At 34.5% G+C, this 20,387-nt stretch overlaps 2 protein-coding genes across 4 annotated transcripts; one reads left to right on the plus strand and one right to left on the minus strand.

Annotated features, from left to right (window-relative positions):
* Positions 1 to 84: 84 nt before the first annotated feature.
* trappc13 (trafficking protein particle complex subunit 13) lies at positions 85 to 9,987 on the plus strand. Of its 3 annotated transcripts, XM_042732184.1 has the most exons (13): positions 85 to 225; positions 1,547 to 1,615; positions 2,483 to 2,582; positions 3,494 to 3,578; positions 3,661 to 3,788; positions 5,365 to 5,437; positions 5,718 to 5,762; positions 6,090 to 6,107; positions 7,417 to 7,550; positions 7,711 to 7,909; positions 8,364 to 8,464; positions 8,544 to 8,691; positions 9,670 to 9,987. In XM_042732184.1, exons 1-13 carry the CDS (start codon positions 144 to 146, stop codon positions 9,775 to 9,777), a joined length of 1,290 nt encoding a protein of 429 aa, XP_042588118.1. In that variant the 5' UTR covers positions 85 to 143; the 3' UTR covers positions 9,778 to 9,987. The 3 variants fall into 3 exon arrangements, with proteins under 3 accessions (XP_042588118.1, XP_042588120.1, XP_042588119.1); XM_042732185.1 differs by lacking the exon at positions 6,090 to 6,107 and having other exon boundaries at positions 86 to 225; XM_042732186.1 differs by lacking the exons at positions 5,718 to 5,762; positions 6,090 to 6,107.
* A 47-nt stretch (positions 9,988 to 10,034) lies between these two features.
* LOC109110973 (small glutamine-rich tetratricopeptide repeat-containing protein beta-like) lies at positions 10,035 to 18,927 on the minus strand. Its single transcript, XM_042732191.1, has 12 exons — positions 18,822 to 18,927; positions 17,893 to 18,008; positions 16,130 to 16,233; positions 15,928 to 16,023; positions 15,656 to 15,735; positions 15,474 to 15,578; positions 13,816 to 13,954; positions 13,608 to 13,670; positions 13,010 to 13,047; positions 12,474 to 12,557; positions 12,202 to 12,322; positions 10,035 to 10,763 (listed from the first exon to the last, which is right to left on the minus strand). The coding sequence occupies exons 2-11, from the start codon at positions 17,990 to 17,992 to the stop codon at positions 12,211 to 12,213; spliced, it is 921 nt and encodes a 306-aa protein (XP_042588125.1). The 5' UTR covers positions 17,993 to 18,008; positions 18,822 to 18,927; the 3' UTR covers positions 10,035 to 10,763; positions 12,202 to 12,210.
* Positions 18,928 to 20,387: the final 1,460 nt, after the last annotated feature.

Genomic DNA, 20,387 nt, shown 5'->3' on the forward strand with positions numbered 1-20,387 from the left:
TGGAGTTTTAAAAACGTCTATATCTTATGACTAATTTTGTTACATAAAATAGTTTTAAAATTATAAACATACGTAGTATCTGCTGATTTGCTGGTGTCGCTGAAACGCGGTTTGTCCCTCTGTACTCGCCGTGAGCAGCTGATATGCAGGTCAAAGGTCAGTCCAGTGCCGCAGACAAGATGGATGTCAGCCAAGCAAAACAAGAGCATCTGCTCGCATTAAAAGGTACTGCGGGTGTTTACTTTCTTCCTAGAGTACCGAGGGCGCAGCTCAATGTTTGAACAATGTTGCGGTTCATTCATAAATATCGTTGAGATGCCCACTGTAGCTAGCTGCTAATGCTAATCATTTCTGCTGAGTTCAGAAGAGACTGTCTCTCACATCTAACGGTACTGCGGCTCATTACGTGTGTGCCACGGTACAGTGTTTACTTTTTTTTATCATTCAGACTACGTTTCTTAAAAACAGTCAATTCATATTAGTCTAGTAATTTTCTATCGAGTTGTCCAGAAGTAAACAAACGACAGGTGCTGTGTTGCATTATCAGACAAAGTATGAAGAACAACAAATGAATTTATTCTTGACAGTCATTTTCATGTTTGTTATCTTGGTATGTTTAGTAGCTTAGAGAAACTAGTGTAAACTAACATAAACAAGCACATAAATACAAGTTATATTTTGCATAAAGAAAATTAAGCGTTAAGAATTTTTGCTTTCTGACATTATTTTCTTGATCATTATTAACCCCTGCTCACATTTGTGATCCTCAACAATCAAAACAGACTGACATCAATGAATGTAGCCTTTTTTAATTAAATACATGTTCTATATTTTGTTTCAGTAATATTTATGCTTAGATATTTTGTATTTTAAGGGGATTTCATGGTGCTAGACAATCAAAATTATACACCTTTATAAAAGCACACATATAAAAGAAAAGTAATAGTAACATTGATGGAAGGCAGATTGGTGTTTGAACTTTGAAAGACCATTTAACATCGTCTAACCATGTCAACACCATCCACGTTTCTTTCCTCTGTGTGTGTGTGTGTGTGTGTGTGTGTGTGTGTGTGTGTGTGTGTGTGTGTGTGTGTGTGTTCATATATTAGCAGGTGCCACAAAAGTCACCAGGTTTCTTACAAATCCAATGAAGAAGAAAAAGAGTAAAAACATAAACTAAATAACTGAAGACCACCAGGGGATTGTAGATGCACGTCATTATAATGTTTCATGCAGATTTGAATCAGATTGATTATAGAGTATTATGTCTGGGTGATTTTCATTACTGTGTGACATTTAACTACAGACAGGTTCTTGACCTATTGTCATCAGAAATGATTAGAGAGTGCAAACAGTCCTGCTACAGTGAAATATGAGTCCATTGAACTAAGAAGACACTGAACTACATATATCAGAAAATAGCAGTTTATTGCTTTGTAGGTCCTTGAATCAACTGAGCGTTTAAAACTACACAAAGAGTTGTTACTGTTACTCTCATCAACCTTAAATATTTCATATTAACAGTCTCTTGTGTTTCTCTCTCCAGTGATGCGGCTGACCAAACCCACACTGTTTACAAACATGCCAGTGACGTGTGAGGACCGAGATCTTCCAGGTGCAGTCCAGAGACGCTTACACTAACTTTGATCTCATTACTAATCAAGAAACATTAGAAGAAATCACATATTTTGTGAAATCAAATACAGAATCATTTGTAAATATACATATTAAAACCAGAGGTCCCCAAACTGTTCATTATGAAGGGCTGAAATTAAACTTGATTGAATAAATATATATATATATTTATGACATATCATCAAAGGCATATGTACTTCATGACAGTCAGTCTTTGGCCTGCGGCTCTGGTTCAGACATCTCGTACTTCATGACAGTCAGTCTTTGGCCGCTGATCTCTGGTCTGCAGTATTGTGTTGTATAATGGAAGATGCTCTGTGAGATCCCGCGTATGATATGATAGATCAGCAGTTTGCAGTGTTTGTTTTCCTTTAGCAGGTAGCGGATGGCTCTGAAAGGCGATCTCTAGCGCTGTGCTCCAGAGCCGCGTGTCACTGTGACAGTTCTGAGGAGCACTTCTATATATAAAAGGGGCTGAAATATGTTCCCCTATAAATCAGCATGGATGAGATTGTAATGCTGGAAACATGAAGTGACTTTGTTATGCTTTTTTGTATAAATAATCAGCAGAAACACGGCTTGCAAACAGTTTGTTTGGTAATTGCTCAGAATTTGATGATTTATACATGTTGATGTTATATTTGTGTCATCCAGGAGATGTTATACATCTGGAGATTTATACATGGTGGAAAATCATGGCCTGTGACCTACATGTCAAAAATGGCTGCTTAAGCATAAATAAGACACAGATGTAACGATCTATTGATGTAGATGTCTAGAGTGATCTAAATCTAAGAGCGACTGTCACTCAGGAGGGGTTACAGCTCAGCATATCACATGTCTGCAGGTGATTTGTTCATAAGACTCATGAAAGACGATCCATCGACCGTAAAGGGGGCAGAGACACTAATCCTTGGGGAAATGCTCACGCTGCCACAGAATTTTGGGTAATGTTTCTATAAGAAAATCTAATTATATGCATATTGATAACTGAAAAGTTTCTGAATTATTTTTGATTCGTTTATGGGTTCATGGCACTTTCCACAAACGTGGTGCACTTTAGTATTGCCTTACTTTTTAAAATATTTAGAGGCAAAATGGCAAAAAAAAAGTTTTGCCTCTAAAATTCTATTATTTATATTTAGAACCATTAGATTTGTTTGATTAACTATAATCGAAAAAGCAAAATTATAATTCATTATAATCTAGTTTAAAACACATCAAATGTCTGTATTCTCTTTATCCCAAATCAGAAAATGTGCATTTTTCTAGCAAAATAAAGTTAATAAATAATGCTGCAATGCATTTGTTATAGTATTTATTCATCTTTGCTAAAATTACTTTGAAAAATTATTATTAAAAATACAATTATTTTTTGTTTATTTAGTTCATCTTTTTAAGTCCATGAAATAATATTAAAAAATTTTGATAATTTTTTTTACTTTTTTTTTTTTACATTTTTGATCATTTAAAAAAAAAAATATTATTATTTTTGATAATTTTTTTCTTAACTAATGTTGAAATTAACAATAAAGTTTTAATTAAGTTTTTAAAAATGCTTTAGAAGTATTTTTTATTGTTAGTTATTGCTAATGTCAAAAAAATAGAACCTTATTGCAAAGTGTTACCAAAAGTGGCAAAATGACAGAAATAAAGTGTCTAGACAGCAGTTTACAAAAATCACAAACATTCCATGAACAGAATAGAAATAAATCAGCTCATAGGTGAATGACCAGCATTTTCTGCAGGTTAAGCACCTCACATTCTGTGTCCTATTTGTGGAAAGTGCCACATGCACATTTTAATCTCTCAGCGCTCCAGCGATTCGAAAAATGCATTCTCACTATTTCCTGTACAGAAATATTTTCCTTGGCGAGACCTTCTCCAGTTACATCAGCGTGCACAACGACAGCAATCAAGTGGTCAAAGATATTCTTGTGAAGGTAACGGCTCGTGGGAAGTGATCGAGTATCTCCTGCAGCTGTGGCAGCTGTTTTGATATCCCATGATTCTCTCCTCTCTCAGGCGGACCTGCAGACGAGCTCCCAGAGGTTAAATCTATCTGCTTCAAACTCTGCCGTTTCAGAGCTCAAGCCCGAGTGCTGCATCGATGATGTCATCCATCACGAGGTCAAGGAGATCGGGACACACATGTACGTAACTCCTGATGCTCTAAACACTCAAAGCCTTGAGTTCTTAGTAATGTAATGCTGGCTTGCATTAATATCATAAAGGTTATGACAGTTTTTAAATCCAGTGTTGTTATTGTTAATGAAAACTGAAAGTATTAAAAATAATTTTTAGTATTTTAAATAAAACTGAAATATAATGGTTTGTATTCATTAGTGCTGTCAAGCGATTAATCGCGATTAATCGCATCCAAAATAGAAGTTTTTGTTTACATAATATATATTTGTGTGTACTGTGTGTATTTATTATGTTTATATAAATACATGTACACGCATGCATGTATATATTTCAGAAAAGTAAGTTATGTTTATATTTTAAATATTTATATATAATATAAATGATATGAATATAAATATATAAATGTAAATATTTTCGAATTTTATACATGCATGTGTGTGTATTTATATATACATAATTATACACAGTACACACAAATATATATTATGTAAACAAAAACTTTTAGGGTTTTGGATGCGATTAATTGTGATTAATTATTTGACACCACTAGTATTAATATAATAAAGTTTTCTAATCAAATTATGATAGTTTGTGAATCTAGTGTTGCTATTGTTAACTAAAAGTATTGAAGTTATTTTTAGTAATTTATAGAGAGCTGAAATAAAATAAAAGATAAATGTTAAAAAACCTGATGGAAACCTAACTGAAGCAAATAAGCGTAACGTATTGATTAACTAAAACTGTAATAAAAAATACAATTAAAGCCAAACAGAAATATTAAAAACTAATGAAAATTACAAAAGCACTTCATAAAATGACTAAAATGTAAACTGAAATTAAATAGAAAACTGAAAATATAAAATACTTCAAAATTGTAATAAATAATATAATATAATAAATAATACTTGCACACTCAACACACTAAATAAACGCACACTCAGATCTAACCAAACCAACTTTTCACAATCCAATCAATTCTACATGGGACAATTCAAGTCTTTGTTTTTCTTTTTGGCTTTATATCTCTATGGAAGCCTGTTTCCACCACTGAATTAAAAAAACAAAACAAAAAAAAAACATTTATTTTAAATGTAACTTTAATTCTCAGAATTGCATGGTTTAAACCCACAATTGTGAGAGATAAAGTCAGAATTGAGAGATATCATATAATTGAGCGGTTCTATCAGAATTGTGAGTTTATATCTTGCAATTGTCACTTTCTCAGAATTGCGAGTTTGTTTCTCACAATTCTGACTTTATAACACACAATTGCGAGTTAAGTCAGAATTATGAGATATAAGCTCTCAATTCTGTTTTCCCCTCATAACTAGACTTTAGAACTTGCAATTGTGAAGGAAAAAAATCAGATTTGTGATATCGCAATAACCTTTTTTTATATGTTTTAATTCAGTGGCGGAAACGGGCTTCCATACCTATAACTACTTCATGATTAGAATTATGTGACATTACTGAAACCAAATGCATTGCAAATGCTGTTACATGCTGCGACAGTTATGTTGCTACCAAAAACATTTTAAAATGCTGTTGTCCTCACCATATGTGTTTCTCGTCTGATTCCAGCTTGGTCTGTGCCGTCAGTTACACCACTCAGACGGGAGAGAAGCTGTACTTTAGAAAGTTCTTCAAGTTTCAGGTGAGCTCATTTCCTCCTCCGCTCAGTCATTCTGCGCTGTGATTGGACGCCGGCTCCACGCATCACTCCCAAACCGTTTCGCACAGAGCCGAGACTTTTAATTTACACTGAAGCTTGACATTTGAACTCCAGCATGAGATCTTGTGCTGCTCGGTGCATCAGAAGATAGTCAGCAGAGTGTTGTATTGAAGAGCAGTCTTGAGTTGTGCGATAAACTGAATTTGACATGGATTCTGTTGAGGTACAATCAAACTTCAGTTTCAACTCTATTTTGAACCAGGTTCTCAAGCCTCTAGATGTAAAAACCAAATTCTACAATGCTGAGGTAAGTTTAGTTTACATTTCTGTGTTTTTATAACGTTTAAAGAATTATGCCTAAGCATAATTGTTTATAGTATTTTTCACAGTCATACTGTTTAACCTCCTTTTTTTGCACTGCCTCGCTGCTTATGAAATCATTTATAGTGAGGCTATGCTTTTTAAGAACCCATTTTTATTTGATGTCTCTTTTAGTAGTGTGTGTTTCATTCATAATTAGTTGTTTTGTTCACGTTTACGCTGTCTCAGAAAGAAAACTGACATATTGTCATTTTCTGGTGCATGTAACCTTCACTTCTCTAATGTTTATTTTTGTGTTTTATTCCTCCATTAGAGTGACCTCAGTTCAGTGGTAATTGTTTTCCCTTCTCATTGCAACTTTTTTTTTTTTTCAGCATAACCTGTTTCTTTCCTTCTCTTTAAAGTCTTTTGAAACAAGCAAGAAGAAAACATGAGAAAAGTATTTCAGTATTCAATAATTCATTCATTATTATCCCATTAGTTTTTTTTTTTTTTTTAATTTGCCATTTTTTGTCATTATTGCCATAACTTTTATTGGATAAAATGTTATTTTGTTATCATTTGGAAAGGTTTTAGAAAGGTTACACTACCTATAACAGTAGCATAAAAAAGGCTTAAATAGGTGTTTGGCTATAAATGTTTCATTAATATTAATATTAACAATTAGCCCGAGAGGCCAAGCCAAAATTAAGTTGTTTAAAAAAGGAGGAATAGACAGACAGAGCATAAAGCTACAGTAACTAACATTTATTTTTACACAATATTTTCTTAAAGTTAAAACCATTCTTAAGATTGACTTTATTTGGAAATTTCAATTTAGTGGAAGAAAAGTTGAGAAATATTTTCCTTCTGTTTTCCTTGTTTCCTCTCACTGCTTGTGCTTCACCGCTCACTAAATCAATCATACATGTCTGACTCTGGAGAAAACATATTCACTCTTTTGTTTTCTTAGACTGGGGGAAATTGATGCTTGTTTTTTACTGATTTGACAGATTTCGCATACCGCCATGTACACTCTCTTACTGTATATGTCATTAGAATCAATTGTAATGGAGTAAAGAGTTTAAAGAGATGCCGTGACATGTTATAGTCTAACCGCAAATGCATACTTTCAAAATTGTTGTTGTTTTTTTTGTTTTTTTTATTATTGAATTAATCAGGCTTGGCATGGGATCTTTGCTTCATGCTGTAACAATAACAATACTTCTGTCAAAAGGTGCTGTTGATCCACAGGCATGAACTAACCTCTACTTGAAATATCAGCTCAAAATATTACTAATCTACCGGCCGGAGATCAACTGAGCAGCTGCTTTATTTTGCTCTCTGCAAAAATTCAACAAATTTCACTTGAGCTTGATTTGAGGGGCCGCATACCAAGACTACTATTACATGAAAATGACTCAACTTCTGCGACGCTCAGATCTGAAATCATAGTATGAGCACTTTTAGTTGATCTTTAATGGTAAATGTAATAAATTCTTTATGTGGAGCCCTTCAAATAAAGTATCTCTCCAGGATATTGTGTATAAAATATGAATCTACATACAGTACAGTACTGCATGAAATCTTACCAGGGCTGAATAAATGATTGGATCTCAGCAGCCGGTCTGATTTGATGCTTTTGACCTTTGACCCTTCAGACGGATGAGGTGTTTCTAGAAGCACAGATCCAGAACATCACTACATCCCCAATGTTCATGGAGAAAGTCTCTCTGGAGCCTTCCATGATGTACAACGTCACTGAGCTCAACAATGTGTCTGCTGGCATTGAGAGGTAGCCTTTACATATGATTGGGTCCATGTATTTATAGTTTGGAATTAGTTTTTTTGTTTTGTTTCAAAATGTTTCTATTTCAAATAAATGCTGTTCTTTTGAACTTACTTTCCATCAAAAAATCCGTTAAACTTGTGTGCAACTTCTTCTGTCTCTACAGCGAGTCAACGTTTGGGAGGATGTCGTATCTGCAGCCGCTGGACACGAGGCAGTATTTGTACTGTCTGAAGCCCAAGCCAGAGTTTGCAGAGAAGGCCGGGGTCATCAAGGGAGTGACGGTGATCGGCAAACTAGACATTGTGTGGAAAACCAACCTTGGGGAGAGAGGACGTCTACAGACCAGCCAGCTCCAGAGAATGGTGCACTGGATTTAAAAAAAATCATAATAAAGACTTGCAAGAATTCAGCTTATTTAATCAGATGAAGTATTTCATCAGTCCTTTCCACACAAAGCAGCAAGATTGTTACTTTTAAAAGTAATGCATTACAATATTGCGTCACTAATTGCAATACTTAGGAACTCTTCATGGAAAGTAATGCATTACTTTTTGTCATGTGAGCAGGGCTTGCTTATTTGTTTTTTAATAACAAAAACCCCAAAAGTTATGTTTTTTGTCAACTGTAAAGGCTCTTTCACACCAAAAGTGAAATTAATAAGACTCAGGCCTTCTTCAACACGAGAGGTGTCAGTGAATGCATTGGAAAAAGTAACATGCGTTACGTTTTCGAAAAAGTAACTGCGGTATTTAATAGTAATGCATTACTAGTAATCAGATTACATAACTCGTGATACTTCCCCCTGTTCTCTTCTAGGCTCCTGGTTATGGTGACGTCAGGCTTTCTCTGGAGTTGATCCCAGACACGGTCAGTCTAGAGGAGCCCTTCGACATCACCTGTAAAATCACAAACTGCAGGTGAGAGCGCTGCTGTGCGTCTGTCTGTGTGTTTGTTCTGTAAGCTGTCAGTGTTAAGCGCTGGTTTGTTTGCCGTCAGTGAGAGGACCATGGATCTGGTGCTGGAGATGTGTAACACTCGCTCCGTTCACTGGTGTGGGGTGTCAGGCAGACAGCTGGGGAAACTCAGCCCCAGCGCATCCCTCTCCATCCCTCTCAAACTACTGTCCTCCGTCCAGGGTTTACAGGTACACCAAACTCAGACTTCATCAGTGGGCTTTTATCATGCATATATAGCAGAGGCAAAATGTTCAAGTCAAGAAATCCTTGTCAGTCCACAGGATGTTGAAATGAAATCTGAATCAGAATGATAATAGGATTTTACTGGATTATAATTCTAAAAAAATCAACACGAGAGGAGTTTCATTAGTCCAACACAAGTTGTGTGACAGATGTAATGTTATATAATAAATTGTAACTAATTATGCTTTTTTTTTTTGTCAACTGAATCAACACATTTCTCTAAATTGTGTGACAGATGTAATGTTATATAATAAATTGTTGATTTTTATGATTTTTTTTTTTCTAAAGCGCTGCAAAATGTCCATCACATGTTTTCAGAATAGTTTATAAAAATAAATATTGAGAAATATAATTAGGGGATACATTTTGATATTTTTTTCCTTAAATATAATGAAATCAATTAAATACACATTTTATGTATGCTGATAACATGTTTATGAGTTTTCATATAGAAAAATACAGTATATTTAAAAAATGACAGCAATTATAAGAATTTCTGTAATTTCTTTATTTTGCACTTAATGGAGTTCCATTTTAATTCTGTATTAAATATATTTTCAAAATATCATGTACTATATATAAATGATTCTGTATCCTGTTTACTACTTGAATTCAAATTAATTCAGGAACTTGTTTGATATTTAGCAACTTTGCATGTGAAATGATTGACAACACCTGCTATAACATGCCAAGAGGTTATTTAAAAGTCATTTAAAGATTCTCTTAAAGGTACAGTGTTCCAAAAAATGGGATCAGAGAAAAGGTGGCACGTGATTACCGAAACAATCATGTAAAATTAAATAAAATAATCATTTTTAGGTGCAATAATCATCATTACTGGGGTACAATAAAATGACATAAAAGTGTAGCATATGACCTCTTTAAAAACTAGATTTTTCCCCCTCCTCATTTCTGTTTTTTAGAGCATATCAGGACTGAGGCTAACGGACACTTTCCTGAAGAGGACGTATGAATATGATGACATCGCACAGGTCTGTGTGGTGTGTCCGTACACCAGTCCAGAGAGCTGAAAAAACCCCTGTGGCATTTTGCACTGTCTGTGTCAATGGACCAACTCCCATCTCTTCTGCATCTATTCATAGAACACCTTTACCTTTAAGCTTGTTGTTTTAAAATCTCATTTTTAAGCCCTTAATCATGATTTTAACTGTCTGTCAATGTAAATAAAATGTAAATGAAAAAAGTGTGTTAAAACAATTATAAAGCCTTCCTGTACAAAAGTTTGGAGACATTTCTTCTGGGTAATAACAACACTAACATCTTCAGATTGATTTCAAGACACATTTATTAACATTTTTATTTTTTTGACAAAAGCATTTTTTATAAGCATATTACATAAGCTTCAATCACTCATCTGACTGCAAATATCAGATTATGGAGCATGCAAACGGTGAGATTATGAATATGTTTATTATAGCAATATTTTGCTGTCATTACCGATGAATCAAATGACTAAATAAACAGGACTGGTGAAGCAGCCGATATAGTGATCATCACACACAAATGTCTCTTGTTCCTAAAACGAACAGAATATATAATAAAAAATAATCAAAGAATGTGTTAAAGGGATAGTTCCCCTAAAAACGACAATTCTGTCATCATTTCCTCTCCCTCAAGACCAACCAACATGATTGAATTGTCATTTAAGGACTGAACTATCCCTAAAAATTTATTTGGATATTAATAACCATGGCCCCACATCTAGTTAATAGGCACAAACGTATGATCAGTCATTCGTTTAGTAAAATAAACTCAACTCTGATGTGTCATTACCAGCTACATTCATAAAGAGAGGTCTGAAACGTTATCTACACAGACAAACACAAAGAAACCTCACTTGGGTATTAAGATAATGTTCTCTGTGTGTTAGGTGATTTTAAATGTGTTTTTCCTCTTCTCTTCTGACGCCTCCATATAAAGTGCCATGCCCTCCATCTGGGGTTGAAATGATTGCACTCACGACTCTTCTCCACGTGCCCTCCTTCAGTTCTTGATCCTGTATACACCAGAAGACAGAGATTCACAGTTTTTCATAATTCTGCAGCATACACAGCTGCATGAAGGGAACCTGAAAACCATATTTCAGTAAAAGTACAGATACCTTACAGCAAAAATGACTCTATTACTAGTAGCACGTCACCAATTTCAGTACGACTTGAGTTAAAGTCTTAGAGCATCTGATTTTTCAAGAGCGGTCCTGTACCAGGTGCGCCACTGAGCAAGTTTACTACGTCAGAAAAGTCACACATATGGAGCAGGTTATGACGCAAATGTCAAAAAGTGTAAGTTAGCAAAACATACTCTATGATAAAAGTGACTTGAGGTCATAACATAGCGCAGTGCAAGGAGCCACAAGAAAATAAGTCTTTATATTAATCCAAAATCTGCTTCTGTAATCATAGTTTGTGTTGAAAGGAATGAAAGCCCACATGAGCACCACAGCTTAAAGGAACACTGAAAATAGGCTCATTTTCCAACTCCCCTAGAGTTAAACAGTTGAGTTTTACAGTTTTTGAGTCCATTCTGCCGATCTCTAGGTCTGGCGGTAGCACTTTTAGCTTAGCTTAGCATAGATCATTGAATCTGATTAGACCGTTAGCATCTCGCTCAAAAATGACCAAAGCGTTTCTATATTTTTCCTATTTTTTAATTGTTTATTCTTTTGTTGTTTCGTGTTGTAATAATGATGGGAATATGTGAAAAGTTGTGATTTTCTGGGCAGATATGGCTAGGAACTATACTCTCATTCCTGTGTAATAATCAAGGAGCTTTGCTGCCGTACACGGGTGCAGCAGGCGCAGTGATATTACACAGTGCCTGAAATTTGCCGGGTGCAACTCTGCAACTACAACTATCTGGGGACTGTTTTCAGGTGCTGTGTAATCATTTTTGAGTGAGATGCTAACAGTCTCATCAGATTCAATTATCTATGCTAAGCTAAGATAAAAGTGCTACCGCCAGTCCCAGAGATCGGCAGAATGGACTCAAGAACGGTAAAACTCAACTGTTTAACTCTAGGGGAGTTGGAAAATGAGTGTTCCTTTAATGTGTTGCACGGTGTGTACAAACCACTAAGTGAAATAATTTTTGGAAATTAATTTAATTTAGCAGTCACGTATTAAATTGTTTAAAAGTGACAGTAAAGACATTTATAATGCTGTGGTTAAAAACTATCTTTTAATCTACCCCTGCATTCACAATTTGTCTTGAAATAAAAGTTTTTGGTGTTTTACTGCCTCTAGTGTTCAATTCAGATGGAAATTGCAGTAACTTGTATTTATAGGTATGTTTTTTCCACTCATTTGTCCATTGAGTCTGGGTTAGAAATGTCACAAGCTTGAGCACAGCTCAATGTGTTTGAACACTGAGTGCAAACCACTAACTCACGTCTCCAACTCTAACGAGTGCATTAAGACTGGTGTGGCGTCTCAGACCTGCTGGGATCAGGAGTGTTCCTCGGCGCTGCCGCTGAAGGAGCGACTCCGGATGTGGTTCCTCAGCTGTTCGATCAGTTCTGGATTCTGCTGCTGGATCTGCTGGGCGAACTGCTGTCCACTGAGAAAAACCACGGACACAGAACATCTCAAACCACAGTTTCATGTGGGACATCACAGCATTATGCTAGGATTATAATTCTGCTTGCTGCAGCGGTATATTATACACATCAGCTAGTGTAACACACGTCAAGTCAATCAAAGATGCTCACGCTTCAATGAGACTGGATATGTCAGATAATCCACCGACTCCGGCCGCAGGTCCCCCCACCGCGTTAGACATCATGCCCGACATGCTGGTTTAGAGAGTTAACCACAAACACACGTGCCATGAGATGATAAAGTGTGTGTATGACCTATATTAAGAGTTATCTGCTGTTATATAAGGGATAGTTCATCCAAAAAAGCTTTCATTGTGTGAGCTTAACTCATTTTTCACATTTCAAACAAGTACGCTTGAGTTTCCGTTTATCATATTTGATGCATGTGTGTTGATCAATGTCTATATGTGAATAAATCTTAAATTAAATCTGTTAAACATATAAAGTGATCGTAACTCTTGGATTAAACTTCTCAACTTTCATGGACTACTTTTATCATGTTCTTATGTGCTTTTTGAAGCTTCAAAAAGTTGATTATCAACAAATGGTGAGAACTGATGAATGACAGTTTGAGAAAATGGTGACAAATGGAATTTTTTGGATAAACTCTCCCTTTAAGTGATAAAAGTCCAAATGATTAAACGTACAGCTGCTGCACCTGCTGGTTCTGCATCACACTGGCAGCCTATAGTGAAAAGAGAAAGCGTTTGAGAGGATGCAAACATCAAATTTAGTCTTTTAGTCAGTGTTTATGATCTTAAAAACCATCAAAATAAACTTTTAGTAGATACACACTTCCATTTAAAAATCGTTTTCTTTTTTTTTTTGGAAAGAAATGAATACGTCTATTCAGCAAGGATGCAATAAACTGATCCAAAACGACAGTATAGAGATTTATGTTACATGTTACAAAAGATTTCTATTGTAAATAAATACTGTTCATTTGGATTTATACTAAAAATATATCAGTTTCCACAGAAATGTGAAGCAACAAACTGATTTCAACACTGATAATAATCAGAAATGTTTCTGGAGCAGTAAATCAGCTTAGATGTGTGCGAGTTCTTTCATGAATCTGTCCCATTTTCTGAACTGCTGCAGTGTGCTAGAAACCACAGGCTCACCCTCAGGCCTCCAGCTGACCCTGGCATCCAGACAGATGAAAGAGGACTCGCAGGGGCGATTTATGACCCTTTTCATAAATACTATTAACAGAGAAATGTGAAACCCCCCACTTATGCATACCATGCTAATGAAAGCGGGGTTATTGATGAGGCTGGCCATGTCAAAGCCCAGTCCTGTGGCCGTCTGCAGGAACACAACATGTTATTACCGGCTGGCTCTCATATTTAATTACTCAACAGTGATACTCAATACACATTCATAAAAAACTAAGATAGACTGGAGGTCTTCATGGGGTGGATCAAATGTGAATGCAGCTTCTTCTACTCACGGGGCTGGATGCTTCTTTTTGTTTCTGCTCTGCTATCTTCAGGTTGGATTTGTAAGTGTCGTTTTCAGGATCTAACACCAGAGCTTTATTAAAATAAGATATCGCCTCGGGATACTTGCTCATAGACGTTAGTGCCAATCTAGAATCATAAAGATAAAGTACCATAATTCTGAACAATTCGTTTATTTACTAGTTATACAGATTTAGAAGAACATTCTAGATTAACTCTTGAAAGATGTTGTATAGTTCAGCAGGGATGGGAATCAAATGGAAGGAACTGATTCTGGTTCTAATTCTGATTCATTTGATTCTTTTTTTGTTTTGTTTCATAATGATTCCATTAATGCATTTTAATACAACTGAGGAAGCGCAGTAACTCCTCAATAATTCCTCAATAATAAAAAGTACCATCGCAACCAAATATTCAAACTTTAAAAGCTTTAAATTCATGCGAGTGATTCATAAAAAAGTGATTGGTTTGCAAATTTTACATAATTTGTTATTCTCTTTCATCACATTGTATTCTATAACTTTTATTAAAATCATTAATTTGCAGTGTCTCTTAAAAATGTAACTGAATTGAATTTCTAATTCAGGCAAATTTGTAACTTTAAGGGAATATTAACTATTAATAAATTAATGCGAAAACACAGCTTGGCTGTTTAAAATCATATGAATTAAACAGATAACGAAAGAACATTTATATACTATTATTGTATTTATTTAGTCACATTTTAAATTAGCTCTTATTTGTATCTTTTCATTTTCATTTTTGGTTACGCTTTAGACATTTTTGTAATTTTTTATATATTTATTTATTTTCTGTGTAGCTTTAATATATTTTGTATTTCATTTTTGTATTATTAATACTTAAACATATTTTATTTTATAGGTGTGTTTTTTAAATGTTTTTCTTATAGTTGAGTTTCATTTCTAAGTTCATGTTTTTCATCTAATATTTATGTTTATATTTAGTATTATTTCTATGCTATTTTACACTATATACTATTTCTATAATATTATTTATATAGTATTTACTTACTAACATTTTGAATAATCTTTTATGTTTATTCTTTTAAGTTTTCATTTTAATTTTAATTCAGGTTTTTGTCATTTTATTAGTTTTTTTTATATTTCTATTTAGCTTTAATATATTTTTTACTTCAGTTTTAGTAATATTAATACTTAAACATATTCTATTTCATAGTTGTGTTTGGTTTATAGTTTTTCTTATAGTTACTGCAAAATTTCTAAGTTCATGTTTTACATCTAATATTTATGTTTATATTTAGTATTATTTCTATGCTATTTTATACTATATACTATTTCTATAATATTACTTATATAGTATTTTTTTACTATATACTTTTTATAGTATTTTTTTACTAAAATTTTATTTTTTGTTTTTTTTTTTTAGCTTTAATATATTTGATTTCAGATTTTAGCAATTTTAATGGTTAAACTTATTTAATTTTATAATTGTATTTTTTTTATAGTTAGTCTTCATGGCAACTTTTCTAAGTTTCACTGAAGTTCCTGTTTTTCATCTAACATTTATGTCTTACATAATGTCAGCTTTATTTCAGATTTCAACGGTTCTAGTTCAAGTTAGCAACATCAACACTGACGGTCATGGCACAATAACTAAAGCATCTCACCCCATTCTGCCATAAGCTTTACTGTACGACGGGTCGATGGCAATCGCTCGCTCACAGTCTCCCGTAGCCTCGGTGTAGTGTCCCAGCTTACTGTGTGCCGCGGCCCTGAGAACAATCCCAGCCGTCAACACCCAACATAATAACACACATCTCTATGGCTGACACATTCTCAGCGCGTTCACCTGTTACAGTAATACACTGCATTTCTTTGGTCCAACTCGATGGCTTTTGTATAACAGTCCACAGCGCTGCTGTTTTTCTTCTTTTTTGTGTTTTTTTTCTGTTATAGACGAAAGCATGAGAGTGCACAGAGCATCGGGAACACATCATTCATCAATTATTAATCCTGGTTTTATCTGCATCGTTACAATGGAAAAATGTGATGACAGATGCCATTTAGTTATACATAATGCATCCTGAGAAATGAATTGAAGTGTGTTTTTAGTCTAAATACAGCAGGAAAGTGTGACATGCCCTCATTTTTCAGCTGCTCAGCTCTCTCGAGGTCCTCTGGAGATGGAAACGTCTCAGGTAAGGAAACAATATCATTCTGTAAACAACAGTGAGACAAGAGTCTTTGGGAAAGTGTGTCTAAAATATATTGAACAATAAAATAATGAATGAAAACCAGGTCGGTGTGTAATAAATGCAGTTACTTTGAGGAGGGAATTGAGGAATATCTCTCTCAGCGGCTGAGGGACGGCAAGATGGTAGTCACTGGAGCTGATCTTGAAGGTGGTCTCCAGACACTGTACTGCAACTGTACACAGGAGAGTAATCTAATCATATTTTATTTCAGTAGGTGCCATTATATCCAGAGGGAGTGCTCATATGTGGGTGTTTCTTCACCAATAAGCACTTTTAAGAAAACTAACATTGTACAGTGATTTTCTTTGAATTGTTCTGTGAATATAATGTAAAACGTATTCTGTAAAACATGTAAAATTATTTACTGAGATATGAATAATCATATAATTTCAGTATTTATTTAGTAAATACCCATTTGTACACAAATTATGACTGTTGCACAGTTGTGATGTCATTTCTCTCACTTTGTCAATAATAATGTGCATATTTTATATAAATTTTTATATCAATAATTAGAGTACTTGGTACACGGCCAGTGAAGAGCATGTCTGAGATGAGACGTGATGAATATTACTCATTAACATCATTTCCGGGCGAATTCCACTTAAATTAAATTATGCATTTTAATATATTTTTATTTTTTTTATTAGTTATTTGTGTCTATCTAGGATACATATAATGCTCGCTATGCAAACAGACTTATTGTTGCCAAATTTATTATAAAAATATTTAAAATGTCATTTAAATGACATCAAAAAATGTGATGGAGCTGGTTTAGAAATATTAACAGGATGCTAATGTAATGCATGTATATACACTTTTGGACAATGAACTAGTGAGCGTGTGACTGAGTTTATTTTTCTGCTTTTTTTCTATTTTTTGGTCCACCGGACCAAAGGTGCCCACAGTTAAAGAGGTTAAAGATCATAAAGATTATTTCATGTATACGCAAATTCATCTAATTATTCCAAATGAGATGTACAAAAACTTGCTGAAATAATAGTAATAAATAAATAAATAAGAGCAGAAAATGTAATGTATGTAAATGTAAAGTAAATAAATAAATAATTATTATTATTGTTATATGAAAAAATACTACAATATATGAAAAGTGCAAACTGAATCTAAATAAATATATTGTAGCTAAAATTTATATTAAATTCAATTCCCTGAACTCTCCAGCGCTTTTTTTTGGCCCAGTAACGTAGGACTTCAGCACATCTGTGTATTTAATTATATAATTACTTGTATTGTTTATGATACACTGCATGGTTATAGTTTACCGCTGAATGCACTGACAAGCATTTATGATAAACAAAAATATAATGTTATTTCATTTGAAACTTGTCATGTAAATATTACTGATTACACATTTGTATTGATTACTAAGTTGCAATTTTGTACATTTATATGTTTGTATATGTATATATATATGTGTATATGTGTATATGTATATATTAAGTTTGTATATGTATATATTAACTTCAGATAAAATTGCTAATAACACACTGAAGTTAAAATGATAAAAACCAAGTACTTTACTATGTTTGTCAGAATAAAGAGTACTTCTTTAAAGCACAACAAAACATAAAGGTTTAAAATATACTTTAAAGTCAAACTTAAATAATGGTTATCAGTTCATACAGATAATCTCATCAGATATTACTGTCTGATAAATCAGGCTGAGACGTCACGAATGATAATGTTGTGATTAAACAGGTTAGTAGAAGAGTTTGCTGTGGTGATTTACAGCTGCTCTGAATCTGAACAGACAGCCCAAGAGTAAAAAAGGCCTGTGGCTAGTAATGTTTTTAACATGAGGGTGACCCACCTTCCAGACTCTCCTGTTCATCTGAGTTCAGCGAGCCGCAGTGAGTCTGATCTCTGAGGAACTGAACGATAGAATACGCCAAGCGCTTTTCCACTGCCATTGTGTCTGGGAGAAACCTGGGGAAAGATTTGTTGGAGAAGGATCGCTGAAAAAGCTCCTTTTTAACCGAGTCAGACAGGACATTAGAGGAGAAGCTGGCACGGGTGCCTTGGTCAGCTGAAAGAGCGATAATCACATAACAAGAGACCGCAGAGACAACATCTTCCACTTCCAAAATATTCAATAAAACAGGAAACATGATTGATAAATGTATAAACTGACAAGGCTGTCAGTACATAGTGCATTAAGTGACATGACTATCTATTAATGTTCTATACTGAGCATATTTATGCAATACTGGGCACATTTATACAATACTGAGCACATTTATACACGTCATGTTGATGCAGGGGTTAATTACATAACATGCATCCATCAATTACTTTATACGCTTCTGCACACCAAAGCTATATGGTTGCATTCTGAAATATAAATCTGTTCTGATCCTATTGCGAAGTACATAGAATAGTTTCATGCAGCTGTGACACACAGTGAGTTATTAATAATGTATAACACGAGCCAAAACACATATGATGATGCAGTTACGATGCTGAGAAAGAAACCAGAATGACATCCCACAACATGAAGTATGATTTAGTCTCAGGTATATGTCACAGTAAAGCCTCACAGATGGTTGATGTTTACACTGGTTTACACAGAGAGATCGCAGGAGGCTGAACACACTCGCGGTTTAATTCACGGACAGAAGAGAAACCTGTGCACGCGCAGGTCTCTGTGCTCTTCAGGACCCCCGCATCTCGTATTCAGCGCTAAAATATCAATAAGATTATATTTACGTGGGGATGCTGTGCGCGCCCCCGCCCACCTACCTGGAGAAATAGGCAGCAGTGCTCGCGCCAGACACAGCGTCGCGTCAGACTGACGCTCTGCACTGCGCACGCGCCGCTGCACCGGAAACCGCTCTGGACTACAGTGTGAATGTGGATATAGGTAGAAGTGAAAAAAAAAAAAAAAAAAAGACTCCTGCTACGGAAAAGGGGCTAATTTATATAATGTGTGTGTGTGTGTGTGTGTCAGTGTTGTCAACTTAGCAATTTTGTTGCTAAATTTAGCAACTTTTCAGACCACCCTAGCAACTTTTTCCTTCCTAAAGCACCTAGCAACAAATTTGGCAATTTAAAAAAATTATTTGGCAACTTTTAGCAACTTTTGATAAGTGACACGTTTTCCATCCAAATTTCACAAAAAGAGGAAACCAAAGATGCCTAGCAGTACACACATCACATGAATTAAGTTAGATGCTATTTGCAATTATTAAATTTAATAATAATAATAATAATAACATTATCCACTGTAACTTGAAAAAACAACACGTAATTTAAAATGCAGGTAAAAAACCAATTCGGAAAATGATTTCATATTAACATACTAGATCGTGCCCTATTTTTACAGACATTTCTTAAAGTGTAGCATACTAACTAACTACTAATACACTGCTTAAAGCATAATTGTTGTGAATGTGTAGTGTTACTAGTTTACTAGCTATTAAAAAAGACTTAAATTGTAATCATTCATTCAATGTATTTAAAAATACAGTTATTTATATTTAATTATATTATGCATATTATTTTACAAACAAATCTATAATGACATATATAAAATATATTTTTTTTGCTGAGATTTGATGTTGACAATTTTTCATCTTGATTACTCAATTACGTCATCGCGCAATGACATCACAATGTCATTTAGCAACTTTCAGCAACAAATCGTCCTTCCTTTAGCAACTTTCTCTGAAGATTAGTTGGCAACACTGGTGTGTGTGTGTGAGTGTGTGTGTGTGTGTGTGTGTGTGTGTGTGTGTGTGTGTGTGTGTGTGTGTGTGTGTGTGTGTGTGTGTGTGTGTGTGTGTGTGTGTGTCCATTATTTATTTAGTTATAATAGTCTTAACTGATTTGAATTCAATTAACTCTGAACACTGGCAAGAGAAAAAGTAAGAGAACCGTTTTACATTTTCTGGTTTTCTGCATAAAATCCACAAATATCAACAAACACAATATTTCTGAGCTGATAAAACACAAACATTCATCATCTTTCGTATCTTTATTGAGAACGCTCATTGAAGATACAAAGTGATGGTGGAGAAAGTCAGTGAAACACTGGGCTTCTGGTGTCCCTAAATAACAGAGGAGTCAGATGTTGGCAAACCAGGAGTCCAATCAATCAAATGAGAATAAAGACTTATATAAACACCCAAACAGTGCCAGTGTGCTGATTCACAAGCAGGAGCTGGCTGGTTTGGACCAGCACATGACCAGCTCAAACCAGCAGCCATGCTTCAAAACATACCTAACCAGCATATGCTGGGTTTTTGTTTTGTTTTTGTTTTTTTTGTTTCAACAGGGAAGCAGCATTAGCTGATGTGAGCCATGCCA

The sequence above is a fragment of the Cyprinus carpio genome, chromosome B10, assembly GCF_018340385.1.
Source record: "Cyprinus carpio isolate SPL01 chromosome B10, ASM1834038v1, whole genome shotgun sequence".
NCBI lineage: Eukaryota > Metazoa > Chordata > Actinopteri > Cypriniformes > Cyprinidae > Cyprinus > Cyprinus carpio.